The following is a 21,389-nucleotide window of genomic DNA, read 5'->3' on the forward strand; positions in this document are numbered from 1 at the left end:
TCAGGCACGCCAGCGACTCGCAGAAGGTCGATACCATGCTGAGCGAAGGATCCAGCAGCAGAACGTCCAGCAAACTCGTGGCCGGGACGTTCGTACGCGTTGCATAAAGCCCTGTCGCCCGATTATATATACGCAGATATATGCAGAACCAGTTCGCCGTTATTTATTGCCAGCCACGGCCACGAATACTCGCGTTTCGAGCGTGGCGCGCACGGACGCGCTATGTCTCTTGGCCGTTCGAGGATCAAGAGGTTAGCACCCGACATCCCGCGCAGTCGGCGGCTTCTTGACACCCTTTCTTCCCGCGCCGGGCATCGATATTTCTCTCGAAAACGCTCGAATCGACGCGGGACAATGCGTTCCAACGGCAGCAGCCTCTCTGATGCTCGTTCGCCACGGGGAGAACGTATGGACGCGTCGAGTCACGCGTGCGTACGGTCTTTATACCGACGAGTGTGGCCGATTGTGGTGCGAGCGCCTCGACTCCTCTCGCGATTCCAACCCACAGAATATTCCTGGGATATTATCGATCCCTAACCTCCGCGCGGAACGTAGGAAAGCAGCGTTCTAGATCTTCGAAGAGGGTGGATCTCTTTGCATGCGAAGAAAGGAGTTGAAATATACGAGCGACCGGGGAACGGGTCGGGGAAGGATTCGGTTAGAGTATACGACGAGAATGAAGTCGACACCACTATTCCCCAAGTACACGCGATCCTCATCGAAACGACCGTCCTCCGTCCCAAAGGGATGGGGCCACCCACTCATCACGCGGGCACACCTCGAACGGCGATACATCCCGATTTCGTTTCCTCCAATTCGGCCAGCTCGCAGGCTCGATCGTGAATTACCATCGTGCACAAACCTCGAATTGGTCGTGCGTCGAGCTAGGTAGGTCGTAGTTTCATTTTGGGCGCCAGCTCCGAGCCACAACCACCCCAATTTCCCTCTTTCCCTCTTACCGTTCGCCGACCACGGTCGTGCCGGAGCCAAAGTATAAGGCTGCTAACACCCTGTTCGATCGGTCGGCGGCACTAACGACTTTTAGATCATTAGTTACTGAAACTACCAATACAATTATCGGGCCTGGATATTTATTCCTTTAATCTCAGCCCCGGGACGAGATTGCGGACCACGACCAATTCGGGGCGAGGCTATTCTCTCCTCGCTGTTGCTCAGACCGTGCAGCCATTGTGGCTGCCTCTTATCCAGCCACTTCTATACCGCAAGGTCTTAATTAAGCCTCCCCGGATTATCATAATAAGTTCACCCGATCACGGGGAAACCCACCTTCCTTTCACTGTACTTCGACATGATTGATGCCTCCTGATTTTCGATGTTTTCACATCTTGACGCGTTCCAGGGATCAACTGTATCGGTTACACCGACCACAGGCCATCAGCCTCAGAGACTCGCCCGCTTCCTTTCTCTCATAATAAATCGTCTCCCGCTCGCAAACTCCCGCCCCCGCACCCCTTCCCTAATATAACTCGATTGGCGTTGCACGCGAAAAGGGCTCGTTATTCCCGGTTAATATTCGTCGGTATCCGCGTTAATTGCGTACGCGGGAGCGGTTATTTCTTCAATTTTAATGGGCAGCGCGATTTAGTGTTCGCGATAGCGCGGCTAATGCAATGCTAAAATACCTGCCGAGTGGCATATTTACATTTTCCGCGCGGCGCGATCGCTTTGACGCGTGACTGTTTATTAGACGCGGGCCGGATTCTCCCCCGCGTGCGATCCGCGCCGTTAATTAATCTTTGAAATCAGACTTCGCCGGCTTATCGGCGGGCTATATCTGCCGTTGCGCGAGAGGCTGTCCGTTTTCAGGGAGGGTTCGGAGATGGACGGAGAGTCGTGGGAGGGGAGGGAAGAGAAACAGGGAGGAAGGAGCCGGCTACTGTTGGAGAGGGTAGCAAAGAAGGCAGCCGGGAATTCGACGGCGTTTGCAGAGCAAAGAAGTCATTATATTTTCTCGAAGCGTCGCGAGGAGCTTAATCAAGGTGGCAGCCGAGCGGAATCAGCAAGGACCCCATTAGTTTTACGTTTTCTCCTTTTTTATTCTCTCCTTCTACCCCGCAGACAGAGCCCCGTCTCTTTCTTTCCACCCCTCGACTCTCCCGGGACTCATTGTCCGACATAATAACCGCAACTTTTAATTGAATTTGCGACCGGCACGAATCAACTTTCAGCTCGTTCGCCTCCTAACTGATTGCCAGACGTCCTCGTCGATTACTCACCTAGAGAATCGCGGACCTCCAGATTTCTTCGGGCTGCCCCTTTTTGCCCGTCTCCGTCGGTGCCGATTCCCCTGGCCGTCCTGGGCCCAGCTGGCATAGCTCGACAGCCTTCCTGCGCGCAGAGGAGATAACATGGAATTTAGCGTAAACGGTAGCGTTTATGCAATGTGAGTGACTCACACAGCGCGGCGGAAGTGCAGTAGACGTGAATGGCGTTTGTAATTGGGTTGATTTCAATTACTAACGAATTTCTAACGCGGCACCGACTCTCCCCTCGTGTTTCTCTAATACTTATCAATCATTAGACTTAGAGAGATTGCATAATTAATTGCGCGGCTGCGTTCGCACACCTTGCGCACTTCGGAATGAGCATGGAAGGAAAGTGTTCGTAAGAGGCTTCGTGGATATTTTGCGTCGATCGAGGACGCACAGATTTCATCCCCCATAGTTCACAGCAATTTCGAAGGTCGCGTCCCGTTCAATTTGTTAATTTGTTCGTCACGTTCGTGCGGTAGCCGCTAATTCTAGAGACTAATCGAGGTAGGTGGACGACAAAAGAAAAGAAGAGAGGAGAAGAAGAAGAAGAAGCGGAGGAGGAGGCGGAGGAGGAGAAGGGATTACGTCCACTCAGCTGAGCACGTTTGCACACACACCTGACGAGGAGGGAATCCGTCGGAAGAAGAGAATGGCCGTTAATTACAATACACGATTCGCTTAATTGCATTCTTTATGCAGCCCCGGGGCCGATTTCTTTTTCGACGTGGCTTGCGCGAAGAAGTTGCACGGCCAGTGTCGTCCACGTCGGCCGATCGTGGGATCCGTTGTTCCAATCTTTCAGCCGCGGGGATTCCTCGTTGAAGTCTTGATCCCGCCTTCCGGCAGGAACAGTCCGACGCGTCCCGCGCGCGTATGAAAAGCGTCGGTCGGTTTTTTTTTTTTTTTAATAAAATCGCAGCGTGTGCACGCGTCTTAAGTAACGCGTGAGCGCGGTTGCTTGAGTGGTCGTTGCATTACTAGTGGCGGATACGATCGTAGATCGCCTGATCCGCGGCTCATTCCATAAAGATTCTCTTCCCGATTTAATGGTATTCTCTCGTGCCGCATTTGCTCATAAACGTGGAACCGTATAAATTTCCCAGTCCGCTACTTCGTCGGGGCACATTGATTTTCCGCCGTCGTGGAACTCAAGCGGCAGGTACGGGCATTTTCCAGGAGATGGCAGGAAGGGTGCTTCCTTTTCCATCGAACCGCCACACGTCGATGCAACACGTGACGATGATCGATTCATCCCCCGTTCGCGAGCTGCCCCCAAACGAATCAACCCCCGGGCCAAATCAGATGGAATTGTTCCGCAGACGAATTAGCCTTGAGGAATGTTTCCCATTTGCTTCCAACTATTAGAAAGAGCGCTCACCAGCTGGCTAGTTGGGGAACTGAGGATACTTACTTGGTGCTTCTCCTCGCTTGTAGGGAGCACCCTGATAACCTCCTTCAACTTTTACTTGCCTACTTTACGTATCGAATGAAATATTTGAAAGTTGAAAACAAGGAGAATGCTCAACCCTTCCTTCCTTTTTTTAAATGCAGCTTGTAGATCCGTATCTATGATACAATCAATGTGCCCCGGGATAGTTGTCGAGATTCTAATTAATGCACAAACATTGGTCTAGGAAATTTCAATAATTACCGCTATGGCGAAAGTGGCTAATCCTCTGCAAACTTCGAGTAATTAGCCCTTCTCTTTTACATCTAGCGAAGTCTCTTCCTCTTTCTGAGCGTTCATCGCTCCAAGTTACCTTTCCCTCTCAAGATCTCGACTCGACCCAAGGTTCGTGAATCTCCAACAATCGCGATATCGACCGTTCTGATTATCGATGATGGCATCGCCGTTGGTTATCGGCGACGTGCTATCGTGCCGCGCATTCCATCGTGCTTCGTGACACAGTGACGTCATTTCCTGCGGGAAGCGTGACACGTGGTATCATCGTCGACGTAGGTGGCCACTCTTGAGAGCCTTGTTGGCTCGCGTCACCTGGTTCACCTGCACAGGTGCATCAGTAACACCGTGAGAGGGGGCGGAATGGCGATCTTAGACAACCTCGCTTCTGACCTAACGTAGTGGATGTCTACACTCGATTCAATCAAAGCTGAACTGCGAATTCCATGTTCGTTCATTGAAATACAGCTCGGAATAAAAATACCCAATGTAAGTCCCAAATTCAATCACCAACCACCACTTAGTACAGAGATCACAGCAGAGTTGAATAAATTTGTAGAAATTCGAATAATGCCGAACTCGGGATCACAGTGACCAATTTGCCTCGATCAGAACCCAAATGCATGACTGAACACCCACGAAATTCCGCTTTCTGGTTAGCGGACACGATTCGTCGGTATCGTAAAAATCGCGCAAGTCCGGAGGTTGAACTGACGGTGAGCGAAGCCGCAGACGCGGGTGCAGGTTGCGGTACGCGTGTTAGGAAGCTCGGGAGCGAAGCTGGTACGCGCACCATGCATAATTGCCTGGTAATTATTCATTACGTTTATGTACCATGTTATTCAATAAGCCAGACCCTGTAATTTACTTACGATTGAGCATTTCACGCTTCGCAATGGCTTATTCAATTACTTGCCACGCGGATGCTCACTCGCCATTAGCCGGGGGAGTGTGCGCGTGCGTGCATACGTCGTTTCGTATGCCCGTGCCCAGCTCGATCCCTTATCGTGCCGCGAACTATCGCGAGGCCATCGATACTCGCGCACGTTGCCGCGATATACGCGGCGGCAGCCTTTGTCAGCCCGTTCTCCGCGGGGAAATTGGATTTCGAAGGGGAAAACGGTCGCGCGTGGCTTGTCTAACGAATGCTAATCGCGAAACCGAGCTGATCGAAGGTTCGCGGTATGCCGAATCAATGGGAAAGTTTCGGTGTGCCAGCGACTCGGAATATTCAGTGGAACGATTGTTAACTTCGGGACAACTTCCGCGCGCATTTAACGCCCACGTAGCCAAAATAGCGAACCACAGCGATGCAACGTGATTCCACTGTGCCGAGAACTCGCTGAAACTCCACGCCAGTTCAGCCTGCACTTCTATCGTAATCCACCTAAGCACGTTAGAAAGTGTTTCGAGGAATCGTAATTATTCCCTTTCTAACAACTAAAATTATTGACCAGAGACGCGGGGAAAGATCGCAGGGGGGGGACTGCTCGTTAGTCCCCGCGAATAAAATAAACAGAGCCGACCTATTGTCCAAGTATTTCAGAGTTACGTCATGGCGGGTAAAATTGCGCTTTACACCCGGGTCGAAACAATCGGCCGGCTGTCAAATAAATTGCCCGGCATTTTCCCTCGCCGCCTTTCGACGCCGTAAAAAACCGACTCTGTTTTCACGTGAACGCCCTCGAAAACCGTGCCGGCGTGCCTTATTTAAACGAAAAAGAGGTATCGCGAGCCGCTGTTCGATTATTAGTCGAGCCTGCCCAGGCATTCCTGGCAAACCACCTGCTTATGATCCGGATAGGCAGGATTGTGCGACTTTGACGGTCGGGATCTGGCACGCCGGCGGTTCTGACATAGCTCTCCCACATTAGCGGCGGCCAACGGGAGCCAATGGCTGCGCCGTGATCGCCCGGTGCTTTCGCGATTCCGCAATTCCGCAGGGCTTGCGAAACCGCGCCGCGCGCAGGCCGTTTGCATTTCGTTTACATGTCGCTCGGCCGCCGGCTCTGCCTCCATTTGTCATTCGATCTATCGGCACCGATTCGTTTCTGCGGTTATGCGCGCGGACGTGAGACGCGTGCAACGCTCTCGTGCCCATTTACGAAGGGGGATTTGAAACGCGGTGAGTTACGGTATCGCCAGGTAACAATGAGCAACTTTTATCTCGCCTCGTGACCGTTTCTTCCACTCTTGTGCAAAGCTGCGCTCGGTTTCTGGGGGTTTTAGAATCGAGGACATACCTGTCCCGTGGAATACTAATAAGGGACAGGATTCGTGGTATCGGAGGAGTGATCGGAGGGTGTGGAAGATAGATGACTGTCCGCGTAATAGACCGCGCAGGAACGGACAAATTCGCGATCGGTATTGTTGAGGATTTCGATGGAAAACATGCAAGCCGATTCGTCTTGTGGTGCAACGCGAGGATGATTTAACGTTTCAGAGGCAGAGCCAATGCGATTGTTGTTGGCGCGGGTAACTTTCCCCGCTTCGCAACGACCGCCGGTTTGCATTGCGCCGCACGGTTTACGCCAAACTTGCATCGCGATGGTTTGTCATCGACGCCTGTGTACCTACGCTGAATTTGCCTGTGGCGATCCTCGGATTGAGAGTACCTAGGGTAACTCGTGGTAGTATGCTACAGTTAAATTTGAAACGCGATAACTCGCAAGTATAAGTAAATGCAGGGAAAAAGATGAACCCATATGAAAGTGTAACTAATTCTGTGTATCGACTAATAAGTAGAGATATGTAAATTTTATAGTTCAATAAGAAGCGTACAGATACAAAAGTCCTCAAGTGGTGGGTAAATATGCCACAAGCTATGAAGTGAGAACTAATCACTCAAATTTTTCAGAATCAACAATATTTTAAACTGTTCAAACTATTAGTAACTAATAACAAATATTTGAACCCAATAAAACGTAAAATATATATTTGAAAAAATTGCTATTTATTACAAACTAAACACTGTCCAATCTCTACGCAGTCTTCATGGATCCACTTTTTGCAACAAGTAGTTTTTACCCAGTCACATTTAGGTACGTTTTATATCGTAATGACATAGTTCACATATTGCACAGTAGTTGCACATTTTCTGCATCAGTCGAATGGTCACAAGAAATATCTACATTCTCAAAATTTGTTTTATATCGTAGTACGAAACTCCTCCACCATTCGAATGGCTTCCTTTAAACTTTTGTCTGACCAAGCAGCACGGTTTGAAGTTCATACATACTTCTTAGACATGGTTCTAATACGAAAAAAAACTCGATGGCATTAAATGGAAAGAGTTATAAAGATATGTCACAAGTGGCATATTATACCGACAAACATGTGGCATATTAATCCAGACGGCCATAAAAAGAAGGGTTGAAAATCTCACCACAAAGTACATAGTTTTAACGGATGTGTGAGAGGTTATAAAATTTGTTTGTTAGTATACTTTATCATAATCTATTGAATTTTTGTAGAACTGTTCGGAAAAATGTATAATCTGCATTCTAGTTACAGTGTGAAATTAGATCAACACAATACTGTTACAACTTACCAGGATTTACTGCAAATAAATGAGGTAAAAGCGAAAATCTATTGTCGTCTTAGCAGTTACACTAAATTCAACGGAATTAGTCCAAGTGTAAACTCATTATTTAAAAGATTATTGAGGAGTGGCATATTACCCCTATTATTCAAGGGAAAGCACCTCGGATGCAGCAGCATCTCAAAGCCCCTCAGATCTGCGTCGAGCCGCTAGAGGAAAAACGAGAAACGCACTTTCATCGCGTCGCGTCCGCTCTCATCGTTGCCCATAAATTCGCCCAGCGACCGCGTTCGCAGCAACCGGCAAGAAACCAGCAACGGGGGAAAGGCGGCGGGGACGATATATTAATAGGAAATGATCGCCGCGAGAGGTCGAAGCGTGGAAAGCCAAAGTTTTCCGCGGCCGTTTATGAGCCCAGGCCGCCTTGCAACAAACGACGGTAATTATTTAACCGTTTGGCCGTCGCGCGCTGCTCGTTTTTGCCGCCTGCCGCAGGGAGGGAGCGAAACGACTCGGAGAAGAAAAAGGCGAAAAGAAAAGCGGGAGATTGAAGCGCGTTCGCGTGATGGTGGGAGTGCGCGCGCGGGCTCCATAAGGGACACCGTGAGAATTGGAACTGCGTATGCGCCACGGCGACAACGGGCCCGAGGAGCTCTCTCGACTAGGCTAGCCACGAGAAAAACTCACCTTCATTATGCTACCGGCATCGTAATATAATGGTTAAAATCGCCGTAAATGGCCGCGACCGGCCGCCCGTACCGCCCGTACCGCGCAACCATTATACCGCGTAAGCACGCGCGCGCGGGCTCCGCTGCGTGAGACACACTGCGTACAGGGTGTTGCAGAAATGCGCGCGGCAGATTAGACCGGTCGTTTTTGCGCCGTTCGCTTATTCACGAATCCTTTTTACCCCGAGCGGGAGGATTCCTCGTCCTCGGGAACGAGCGACTCGCCGGGCTCCTCTCGGAGTCTCATTTGGGTTTCACGAACGGACAGTGTCATTCCACCCTCGTTATCCCCCAAGATTAGCTTGAAACAGATTCTCCAAAGAAGCCGCAGCTACGCTCTTCCTTAACATCCCCCGAAATTCTAACGAGTCTCCTCCGTCGCGGAGTCCGGCGCGTAAACCGAGCGAGCTGAAGCTATCTGCCGGCCATCCAGCCTTTTTCCCCGGCATTCTTATCCTTATTATTCCGCGGGACATCTCCGGTGAAATCCGGTGAAAGGTATAGCGCGGCCGGTAGAAGGAGGACATTACATTCTTTGTACTTAGTTGGCCGCTGCCTCCTTTCTTCCCACCGTACGTCCAACCCCCTTCCCAACCCCCACCCGGCGACCAGCCAGCCCTATTCTCGCGTTGAGTGAAAAGTTTTACTCGGGATATTACGCCTCACCCTCCCGTAACGTCGGAGGATTCCACTCTCTCCTCGTCCACCCCCGTCTACCCAGCACTGGCCACCCTTACCCGCCCTTTCCACCATCCCGCTTTTGCCTCTCTGCATGACTCTTTTCCCTCTTCCTCGCTCGTCCACCTAACAGCTCCAACGGTCGTTTTCCCGTGCCCCCTTTCTTCCACGTTGCCGGCGGAACGGAAGCGACGCAAACATAATATCATTACTATTTCGAAGTCTCGTTTTCTTATGAGTTCGAGAGGACATAATGCACCTAGTCGGGAGTCCTTTGTTTGCCGTTCTCATTGTTTCCCGAGGAGATCCTTCGAGCCGCCTAACCGTGGGAGGGCCAGCAAACTTTCCGCGCTCCCTTGCTTCATCCCCCCTGTTTCGTGGGGGTGGTCTGGGACACCCAGCGTGTTTACGATCGCGTGCAGCGGGGCTGGATTTTCGAAAATTTGCCTCACTTTCACAGCATCTCCTTCTTGCTTCTCCGGGTTATTGGAGAAAACGTGCTTGCGAGTTTTGGGCGAGTTTATTTATTGATACCCTCGCGTCTTCTTCCTCTTTTACTACCAGTGTTACGAGTTTGAATAAAAATCTTGGATTGGCTTTTGCTCTGGGTTCCGAGGAAGCGATTGTACGTCCTCGAAACACTTAGTTGTCCTTTGGTATTTGTGCTACATAGTATTCCAAGTTTTCCAATGGCAACTTTCCCGTTCTAATGTCCTCCAATTCCTCCCGACTATCGTCCGATGAATGGTCTAGAATTCTTCCTCCAACGGAGCAAACGGTGTCCGCCATTTTTCCATGTGAATGTAAAAAGATCCACCCTTGAAGAGCCAGCGGCGAAGGAGAAGAGGAGCGATAGGTCGGCCGAGTTTCGAAGGGTTCACCCGCGGAGGGATGAGACGAGGTTGCTGGTGGGGTCGGCTGTTCCTCGGAGGATCTGCATACTACCGCGCGCACGCACGGGGCGCGTGTAAATCACGCTTGCGAGAAGGAGAGGAGAAAGAGACGGAGGGAAAGGGAGAGAAAGCCAGAGAGAATCGTCGCGTTACTATCGACCAATCGTTGGCAGACCTGCGTACATCAGCGTGCCGCCTATAGGCCACCCCTAACCTGCCAGCCACCCCCCGGCCATATTGTAAAATATGGATCGCGGAGGTGTACAACACCCCACCTCGCCAGTAACCCCCTTTCGCCCTCTTGCCACCCTTACAACGCTGCCGCGTCACTCTTCGCGCTCCCTCGAATAAGAAGTACATACTACTTACTCGCTTTGCCTTCCACCCCTACGAGCTTCACCTCCCATTGCGGAATACTTCTTATTCTTTCCTGTCTAACAAATTTTAACTCGTGCTATGAAAACCATGTTACATATAGAAATAAAGAATTAGTGGTCACGTATTTATTGGATGTCGGCAGGGAAATTATTGGATATCGGCAGGGAAACCCTACTGGCTCCGTTTCTAATCGTTCGTTCTTTACAACGCCGAGGGAATCGTTGCTAATAGGCGGGAAAGGAATTGAAGCGGCTTCCGTATTTCGTAGGATAAAGGACAAGTCACCGAACCGTGCACGGGGACAAGTCAACCATGCCAAGTTATGTTTCAGACGCGACACCGCGAAGCAGATATCGCGACGATAACGACAAGAAGTGGAGTTCCCTCATTTTTCATCCCAGCTAATACGACAATGAAGCGCAATTTGCCCCGCGTGATCGCGAAACTGCGAGCTGGCTGGCGATGTCGGGACGAGCATGGAGCATTTTGATTATCGAACGACGACTCCCATCCGAAAACGCTGGCCTGCTTTCCATTATCGAATTGTTTGGCAGTCGTGTCGTGAACGGGACGCAAAGCGGGGGAGGCAGGAGGGGGTTGGAGGAGCAGCGACGAGGTGAAATTCACGCCATTTTTCTCGCTTCGTGAAATTTACGACGGCTGGCGTCGCTCCAGACTCGTAATTCCGCCTTTGAAATAAACATCCGGATGAGATACCGCGATCTTATCGGATCGAAGAAGCTATCGGGCTGACATCGCCGTTCGTAATAAAGTTATCTCTAGGCTGGTTATGCATGCCCAGCATGGGAAACGTGCCTGCCGCGGCATATAATATTATATTTCCTACCGGCGCACAATGAGCGAATTACATCGTACCGTTTCGTTGCATAATTCTCCCGCTTCAACGCTTTAGCAAATTCTCATCAATTAGAGGAGCATTTATAATTCTCCCATTAGCGGTTTCCTCCTTCCGCGTGCTGTCCTCTGTTTCCAGCGACGGAAACAATGCCAGACAAACTGTCTCTCGCGGTTGACGTCCCTCGCAACCCACGAGGAGCAAGCGCACCTACCGTCAAGGACCCAGTTCCTGATCAGAACCCAATTCCTGATCAGTTTAGGGAAATAAACCAAATAATAAGCTTATTGTGATAAAAATTTATTCTAACAAATTACTAAATAATTATGAAGTACTTTGAAATTTATACGCAAAATTTAATAGCTCATAGTAAAACGTGTGAAGGAGGTCAGAAACTGCTTCCTGTGCATCTTTCACTTTCAAAGTTAAATTATAAAATAATTATTATTATGTGCGCACTTTTTTAATACCAAATTAAAGATAATACATAGATTTACTGAAATAACAAAAATCTTTTAAATTTGGTCAAGTTTTCCCTTTGCACGTTTAAAAACCTGCGGTAGTTACTCTTAAGTGATCAGGAACTGGGTCCTTGACTGTAGCGATTCAAAATTTTTTTGCGATACTCACCGAAGGGAGGTAAGCGTACGATTCACACAGCCGTAGGATTCGGATCCTCTAATTACCCAGACAGCCCCAGATACGTGTCCAATTGCATATGTGCGATCAACGCGGAGCACCCTCGATAATCATCGTTTGACACGCGTCGCGGCGGTTGTCTGGCGAGTGTAAATCGGACGATTCCGATTCCCGTTCCATCGGCAACGAGCTCCTCGACGCTGGTTCCACGATTAGCGCTCGCCTCCGTATAAATGCGCCGGAGATGCACGTGCCGCGAATTACGCGGATGCAGCGGCAGGTCACTCAGCCGGGGGCCCCCCGATGCATACGAGTGTACGAGCATCATCTCGTACGTAGGCTCACGCACGCCTGCGCTCATGCGGCCACGGCGATTTTCGCGTTTGCACGCGGCGCACGTGCGGGCACGTACATTTATCTTTGGGCATCTTTTACCGCGAATTTCGATCGTAGATCTCTCCCCCGGCTTTCAACGACTCGCGCCATTCCCGTGCAACTGTGCAACCGCGGCGGACGAGCGTTGGCCGACGACACCGTGTCGCATGGACTCTTTTAAGGGGTTATACCTAGTCAGGCGGCTGAAAAGAAGCCGAATATTTGTGATTTTTTTTTTGAAGAAGCGGAATCGTAAATTTTTACAAAACTTTTTGCGCTTAAAAGAGCAACATTTAAAGAACATTTGGTAATTTTTTTCGTAGAAAAATATTTACGTTTATAATAAAATAATAACCGACATCCAACAAGCATTTTTAAAAATTTGGTTTTGCCATTCGGAACCAGATTATCTAAAATCAAGAAACAAAAAAGATTTCGTTAGTATATTAATTTATCCTCAGGTTGACGGAGAGAATTTTCCGAAATATTAATTCTTCAAAGAAAAATTCACAAATATTCGCCTCCTTTCGGCCGCCTGACTAGGTATAACCCCTTAATAAAGACTCTGGTCCGTTTCCTGCTTTCTTTTTCAAAGAAGGTGTTACCTCTGCGGAGAATTCTACGAAGACAGAAGCATGACTAACTTTTGAACAGGACTGAATAGGGAATGACGAGAAAGTAGGCCAAAGGGATAGTGGAGGTGTCACACATTTCATCCTATGTTAAATCGAGGAAAGGTTACCGCGAACCCTCCGTAATTGACCTTTGAACAAGGCCTTGGTAATGCCTGTGTTTTCATTATACAGCGAGTCTTTTGTTCCCGCTGCACCGGTGCATCCGTGCACCTTCGCGGCGCACATGCCACGCAGGTGCGAATTATCGATAATTCCAGCGAGTAACAGTCCGGTACGACGAAGCAAATGCATAATCAATCCAATGACGGACGTGGACGCGCGTGCACGGTCGAACGAAGACGTGCGTGCACGCGTGCAGCCCGACGAGCCGGCTAAAACGAGGCGGTAGCATTTCTGCGACCATCAGCCGCGCGTGGGGGCGTCTTTTGATCCTCACCGCCGCTTCGATCCTTGGTACCAGCCCGTGGATGTGAGAATTCGTACCAGAGGAAGCGTAAGATCCGAGATATGCAAAGAGATCGTAGACAAACCTCATCCAACGATACTCGGCAGATCGAAGAGGAACCCTTCTCTTCCAACACTTTCGATCAGCATCCCGATTGACCGCGACAACTCTCGCTTTCGCTCCGCGATTAAGCTAATCGCCGATCCGCGGAACAGGGAAGCGACGTCTCGCGTGGCGAGGGCGTAACAAAGCGTATCGGGAAGCTCGTATGGCAGGCGTTTCACGGCCAGCGAGAGCGCGTTCGGCTTAAGCAATTAGACGGGCAGCAACGTAACGAGATAAATCTCGATTTTCAGGGCTTAAGTGACAGCGATGACCATTAATCTGCTCGATCGCCGGAATCGCGACACCGATCTCGCCGCTCTAACGAGCAGGCATAACGCCAATCTCTCTCTTCCTCGCTCTCCCAGTCCTCTGCCTCGGAACTCCCTCGACCTCGCCCCGGGTACACGGAGGGAAAGCAGAGGAAGCTTTCGGTGCGCATCACCGTCTCCATAGGTAAGCAAGGTCGTCGAGGAGGGGGGTGGTTAGAATCTGCGAGAGACGTTTGGTAATCAATGGTCACCAAGACTGGAGATCACGTCTCTTCTTCCCTCTGTATGCGTACCTATCCGAGGTTCCTCGTGGCTGCACCGGCGTTGCCGCGTGAACGTGGTGGTATCGTCAGGCCGAGGCACTGGGGTAAGAAGAGCAGGTCTGGAGGGTGGTTGATATCTGCGAGAGGACCGGTGACCAGCCACCCCGCAGCCCGTATAACTCCGATAACGGCCGACCGACCACCATAAACCCTCGGTCTTTCACTCCAGAAAATACACCCTCGCGCGAGTATTCCTCCCTGGTCTGTGAATTCCTCGCGAACCCCAGGCTCCAGTCGCTCTGCGCGCAGTTTCGTTCGGTCCCGCTTTTTCACGGGATGTGCTTCAACGTGTGCTCGATTTCTCCCGACGAAACGAAGGAAACGGTGTCCGCAGCACCCGCGCGCGATGGAACACAGCAGTTCTACCCTCCCACTGTTCCCCCCCCCCGCGATCATAAAACCGAGAATATTAGTAAATTGCACGGCGTCGTTACTTAATATCGCGAGGCGAGAGAGGCCCACTAAAACCGCCGCCACGAAATAAAGCGGGCCGTTTCATATCAGAAATGCCGCGGATCTCGCTCCCTCGTTTCACGCAAGTTTACGCAAGGCTGCGGTTTCTTTACGAGCGCCCTGCACGCGCGTCGATAGCGGGCCCTGCGACTCCGGAGGAAAAATTCTCGGCTCCGTCGCGCTTTACGATCCCCGGGACCCGTCGTATAAACGCGTGACAGATCCGCGGGGCAAGTGACAGCCCCGACCTTCCGGCCAGTAACTAATTATCACCGGGCCGATACACGAGGCTGCGTCGACCCGAGACGCGGACCTGGTACTTCGATGTTAAATTACCGTTTCTGCAGCCTGGCCTGCGATCTTCCATCCCGCGAGCTTGAATTTTCCACCCGCGTTTCTCCTTTTCTCCTCTGCCGCAGTTTCCAACTTGCCGAGCTTCCGTTCGATCCCAGTTGAAAAGGCAGCTACGTTTATTACGGATACCTTCGGCCGGGTTAATAATGGATTTTCAACCCGTCCTTACCTTTACGAGAACCTCCGCGATCGCGATGCCAACCTGCTGTATACATACATGCGGGATAAGGGCTGCCGATCACGAGACCGATTCGGAATTATTATGCCGGTTTTTGCCATTAGTTTCCCTAAATGCGCGGAGGGTGCAGATTTACGTGGACGCTGTTCCTCGGATGAAAGATCGCGCTATCGCTGCCGCTCACCTTTGTATGGTAATAATCCAGCGTATTTGTAGAATATCTAGTAGATAAGTGCCGCGGACGGCCGTCCTCTATGCAGCTTAAGTCCCGCGTTGTCAAGCGATGTCGACGAGAAAAGATTGGTTGAGTGTGTAGAAATTGGTAACCATCGCTCTGAAAGGAGTACCTACTTCAACGTCCTGATTTACTTGGAAATGTCGAGGAATGGTCGAATCTCGTGCAATGGGAGCATAGATTCTGCATGCGGGTGTATGGATTCGGTGTCCAGGGAGGTATGTACGGTGCAGGGGGATCCGTGCTCGCAATAAAATGGCACGCCATTCGAGTGGACGTAGCAGTGCACGTAGAAATCTGTACCAAGCGGCCAGAGATGGGCGGAGCACGTAGCAAGGACTTTGCATACTCGATGAGCACTCTCGAGGTGGAGGCGGTGATGCAGTTTGCATACGGTTACGGTGGTGCAGCCTCTCCATTGGTCCAGAAACATCTCGCTGCATCTCCCTACTTCTCTCTTCTCGTTCTCTTTCTCTCCCACTACCTCTCCTCCCCCTTTCGATGCATCTCGCCGTCGTAGTTCAGCGCACTCGCGACTCACCGTCTGGCTAGCGACGGGTTTAAGCTACTTTCGGATGGCAGCACCACGTGCAACGGACTTACGCATCCCGTGCTGATACTTCCATGATCCTTCTCCATGTATTTCTTATACTTTCTTCCTCCCACACCTACCTTGTGAGCTACAGATCTCGAGCTAACCTTTTACATACAATTACACATTCCCAGTGTCTGGTTTTTCATCCTAGAATTAGTAAGTCAATGAAATTCAATTTTGTTTCCAGACATCGTCTGCTTCACGCCACTTTCAAGACACCACGGCGATTCAATTCAGAATTGCTACGACCATTTCACATTCCCTCCTCTTCGAGTCCAATTTTGATCTCAGCCGTCATCTGCCTCGCGTCTACGCTCTCAATGTACCACGTGCAATAAGACAAATTATTACTCGTGAACGGTTCGTAGCCGTCGCGACGGCTGGTCGGATAACATGTCATCGAAACGAGCCGAGCGTGGAGAAGGCGGGATACCGGGATAAATACGAAATCGATGATAAACTGGCCGGTCCGTAGGCGGGCTCGAGGCAGGGATAGAACGACACCTCCTTAGAGTCGGAATAGCCCCGTATATACACCGACCTATCGTAGCTCGTACGGGTTCTCAAGCTACTTTTTGCTTCCCACGGTTCTGGTCCTCGTCGTCCGCAGCTTCTGCGATTGCAGCGGCGCATTCCATCGTGCAAACCGCGAGACGTTTTCCGCGCTAGGCCGTCGGGGGCGATCTTCGACGCAGAGAGAAATTCGGGACCGGCACCGGGGATCCAGGTGGATTTCGATATGCTCGGGACCATCCCGTAACTCCCCCCTAATTGCCAGTCACAGTTCACGCGGGGGAGGACTTGTCTTCTGACATCTTCGAATTCCTTTGTGTCTGGATACAAGAGGCGAGACTCGAGTGTACAGCTTGCTTCGTCAAGCAAATGAACGGGATGAATTGCTAACGGAGCGTCGAAATGCTAATCGGTGTTTAAGGAGTTATGCCTACCTGTAAGATCTGAAAACACAAGTATTTTCGTTTTTTTTTAAACTTGGAGACTTGTTTAAATAAACGGTTGTATATTCGAAAGCATATATTTTAAAGAACTTGTAGTTGTTTTTGCAATGCGATATCTAAATAAATAATGGAATTATAGGCGGTCTCCTGGCAGTGTTTTTTTTTATTTAAGCACTTTACGGTGACCATTGTAGCTTTGACCTGGTTCAATCGTGGCTTTTTCATTTCGCGAGAAAGCGATTCTGTGGCAAAAATCGGTATTTTTGCCATGAGAAGTCGCCAGTTTGTAGCAAATTAATTTTTTTAGATAATGAACGATTAAGGGCTAGATAATCTAATATACTAAATAACTTCTCCCGATTTTTTTATTTCTGATGAACCAAGTCAAAATTAGAGTGATCACCGCGAACTACTGCAAAAAAAAATCGCTGCCGGAAGATCGCTGGTATTTCTTTTATTTATTTATATTTTCCTTTACAAAAATTACTACAAATAGCTTAACATGTACACTTTCGAATACATGAAGGTTTAATTAAAAAAGCCTTCAAGTTTCCCCCTTAAAATTCCGAATATACATGTTTTTTCATCACCACAGGTAGTTATAACCCCTTAACCCCTCAACCACCGACCCCTGAAACGAAAAACTGACCGTGAGGCCCGGGCCCTCGGAACGAAAACCTCCACTGTTTTCCCGGGCGGTATAGGAAATACGACGGTTGTTACTTTATTATAAACATAAATATTTTTCTACGAAAAAATTACCAAATGTTCTTTAAATGTTGCTCTTTTAAGCGCAAAAAGTTTTGTAAAAATATATGCTTCCGCTTCTTCAAAAAAAATTCACAAATATTCGCTTCATTTCGGCCGCCTGACTATTTAGGTATAACCCCTTAAGCGGAAGAATCATAGAGCGCAGACGTAGGCGAAAGTAGATAGTGACTAAAGTGATCAGACTCGATTGCAGACTGTATTCGAAGCTGCTGTTATACAGTAAAGTCGAGGACCAAACCTTTTAGAATCGATCGCTTTCCCTTGCAACAGAGTGCAGCTCAGGTCACTGTTTTTTGGCACATCAGTGAGAAACAGGGGAAAAACTCATGTTCAAGAAATTCTTCCTCTACGAGGAGCGAATCTCGATCGATTTCCTAACAGCGAGCCAACAGTCGTCATCGGGGAGCATCGACGGAAGTCCTCGCGAGTCAAGGAAGGGTTCGAGCGCCTCCCATGGGTCATTCTGTCCGTGATAACGCGATCGTGACTTCATAATCGCGGATCGAACTATCCGTCATTGTCAAGGCTCTCTGAGCGACGGGGCGGGCAAAAAGCCCGGCTGTAGCTCGCTGTGTAAACGATTCGCCGACGTGTATCACCGACCGGGGCAAAACAATTATAAATTATTTAATATGTCCCGTAGGCCGTAGACTCGCGGGTCTTCCTAATTGTAAGGCAAAGGGCCCCAGCAGCCGGGTCCTTTTTTCGCCTATCGGTCCTCCCCACCGCCTCGCCGAGGGCTTCCCCCGTACCCCTTTCTCGTGTCACTCTCTCTTCCTCCTCACCCTACCCCTATCCTCCTCGTTCCTCCCCAGTATCTCTTTTTTCGTCCGTTCGTCTTATTCCTGGAGAATTACGAAGTCGAACGAGAAAGACGGAGAGAGTCTCCACCGAGCGGCCGTTGACCCCCGGAATAAATGCATCTGATCCGATGATACGCTCGTAATTTAACTTCCATCAGGTAGATAAGCATCGCCTCGGACGGCCAGAATGCAAATGCTTTAATCACGGAAAAACGGTGACGCTTAGGTATACGACAGAATTTTTGCTCCAAGATCCGTCCAACGGAAACTTCGCTCCCTCGTGGTGCGCATCCTTCTTTAATACGCGATGGCGCGTAATTCGTGGTGCAATTGAAAGGGGGTGGTTTTGGAGGTAAAACTGGGCTGAAAATGTGGAACAACTTGAGGTTTTTTTTGGATGGTTATAGTTGTAATAGACACATTAGTTTTTGTGTATATGACATGAAAAATCAAGCACGTGTTCCTCCTTACAAAACATAAAGCTACTACGGTACTTCAGGAGTAGATGCTCCATTTCCTTACTACTATTTTAGTTACACGGACTTAAAGATTCGAAAGTACCATTAAAATTATGATCACGGAAACGATCATTCTTAAACGTACCGGGAACTGGGTGGAGCCATTGTGTCCGAGATGAAATCTTCGGCCGCGATACAGAGCAATGGAAGCTTTATCGTGACCTTTATCAGCACAGAAATCGAGCGTGGTTTATTAGGAAAGCGGTATAAATAACGATGCAGTTTCGACGGTTTTTGCGTGCAGTGGTTTTAAATGTCACGAGAAACGTATATCTCCGCTCTATATCAGGGCTTCAACGGGGAATTCGCGGTGACAACAGCGGGATTTGGCGCAGTTTGGCTTTATGAATGCTACAGTATGCCACGGGATTATATTCAGCTGGGATCAGAGTGGCAGGGGTTCATAAATCAGACCGTTTCCAAGGAGAACCATCGTCGTTCACGTGGACGGTTGCCTCGGTTTCTGTAGCTTTTATTACGCCGGCCATTGCTTCCCCAGCAACATCGATGATATTGTTAAATCCGAGACAGCCGGCTCCCGCGACTATTCTGCCTTGCGGCCCGAAGACGAAAAGGAGTTAAAAATCACCACAAATTTTTAAATCACTCGATCCACCCTGCCTCTAAAAAACTTAAAGAACTCTAAACGGTAATCCAGCGATTTTACGTGCTATCGTGGTAAGAAATTCCCGTCTGATTGCGGCGACGATGACCTCCCCTCCCATGTGAAACCGAAATCGATCTCCGGGGTCCAGTTCGAGCCATTCATCGATCCTCCGATCCTGTCGCTCTTATTTCACGTCCTACTGTCGATCTGCTTATTTGTTTGTCGTGTGCGTGCCTCGGGGAGAGTGGCGACACCAACTAAAATTCCAGTGGCGTGTCCATCCATACATATCGATGAGAGAACGCGATTTCAGAGCGTCGCCGGGGCGGATGGTGTCGCCGGTACAAGCTAAAAGATGTGTCCGGCCCGCCGATGGGGCAAGAAGGACCGATTTCTTCGCGCAAGAAGGACGACGGGGATTGCGGAGCAGCTGACTCCTTGCGTCAAGGATGACGTATGGTTTCGCGATCGACCGCTCCCGTCCTCCTGCGGAGCATTTCTCGCTGCTCCTCTGACCGTTACGCTTCCGCAATCGCGGCATAAAATCGTTTTTCTGGAAGGTTAAAAAGCCTCCTTCTGCGGCAGTTCCATGAAGCGCTCCGTAACAGAGGTTGGATTACCCGAGAGCAACTCGTCGGGACGCGGTTACACTTGTTAGGATAATCTAACGTTCCCAGCTCGGCGCTCCAGCGTCCTATCCTTTACCGACAGGGCGCGTGTGTGGCCTGCTGGCGGTGCACCGCGCTAGAATCCATCGGAATCTAATTAAAATGTTCGGAACGGAGGGTGGCCGGCCATCAGCCGCGGCCTCCATAGAATACACATTACAGGCACGGAATCGAGCCGAGTTCCATGAACCGATCGCCACGATAAACTCCGCCGTTCAGCGCGGCCGAGACGAGATTATTCTCGATCGGCTAGCGTACAGCATACACGCGAACGTGAACGGCGATACGACACGGATGCCCGGAGTTTAAACCCATACGAGCAACCGGGATCGTAAAATTATGCAGCAGCTACCGTCGGGCGGAGGGGACACCTGACAACCCGTTTAACCTCGCGGTCGCCTCTCATTTATGACAAAAAGAGAAGCTAACCCAGCAGTATGGCGCTCGCGGGTTATTAAAGATGGCGGCCGCTACTCATGCTACCGGATTCTATATGTGCACCACGGATTTCTTGCCATCCCGCCTTGCATCGCGTGCACGGTGCGTGCAGCATATTTGAATGCAACTCCTTCGATCATCCAGTGTCGATCTTCTTAATTGCAACATCGCGGTCCTTCAGCCTTGGTCCAAGCAACTCTTATTTAACGAGCCTTCTGCTACCACCCTGGTGCAAGATTATCACGCGTCCGTGGTATAAACTACCCCTTCGCCAGTACCACCACTTTGCCTATGCCCTAACAAACTGAATAGCAAGGGGAGGAAGTCGCGCATTCATGGGCTTCGCGATCGGCGAGTCGGGGGTGCCAATTAATTAGCATCGAATAGAAAAATTGGCCGGACGTCACCGCGGAGGCTGGCGGATTATCTGCGATCTTGCGGCTGGTCGGCGGATTAAGGTGCACCAGGGAAGAGGAGCCGAGCGGATCGGCGCGAGACCGAGCCAGAACATGGAAGAGGGGGCGGCATTCGGTTGGCCTCGTGCCTGGCGTGCCAGCCGACGTCTCGTCGACTCGAAACGCATGCACGTCCGATGTGTCCGATGTCCGATGTATATAATTTATGAAGTATCTGCATTCTCGGCAATGATAAATCAAGTCGCCACCCGGCAGGAACCGCGAGCATTTGAGGCGCTCCGTTCGGCTACCGTCCGTGCAAATACTAAGGACGCCGCGGCCTGGTTTCTTTCGAAACACGCTGGCTAGCCACCACCAGGGCCCTAATAGACAGATCACGCCGCGATTCGATCGCCCCCCCGCTTCGTCTCGCGGCTATTCGCAGTCTTTCTGAACGGTTAACGGTGTTGGCGTTTTACTGACTCAGAGGCAGATTCCTAGGTGCTCCGTGGAAGATCATCTATAGTTTGCACTTGTCATCGTCGGTGGATGAGTATGAATTGACTAGAACGGTTTCGATGTTCTTCCTCTTCAGACTG

The 21,389-nt window shown here is 50.1% G+C and overlaps 1 protein-coding gene across 1 annotated transcript in view; it reads right to left on the reverse strand.

Moving 5' to 3' along the window:
* LOC143371400 (uncharacterized) overlaps positions 1 to 21,389 on the reverse strand; it is a 149,173-nt gene that overhangs the window by 73,475 nt on the left and 54,309 nt on the right. The window contains exon 3 of the mRNA XM_076816538.1: positions 2,238 to 2,349. Coding sequence (XP_076672653.1) covers positions 2,238 to 2,349 — 112 coding nt within the window. The remainder of the gene's footprint in view (positions 1 to 2,237; positions 2,350 to 21,389) is intronic.

This window comes from Andrena cerasifolii, chromosome 7 (assembly GCF_050908995.1).
Source record: "Andrena cerasifolii isolate SP2316 chromosome 7, iyAndCera1_principal, whole genome shotgun sequence".
NCBI classification, from domain to species: Eukaryota; Metazoa; Arthropoda; class Insecta; order Hymenoptera; family Andrenidae; genus Andrena; species Andrena cerasifolii.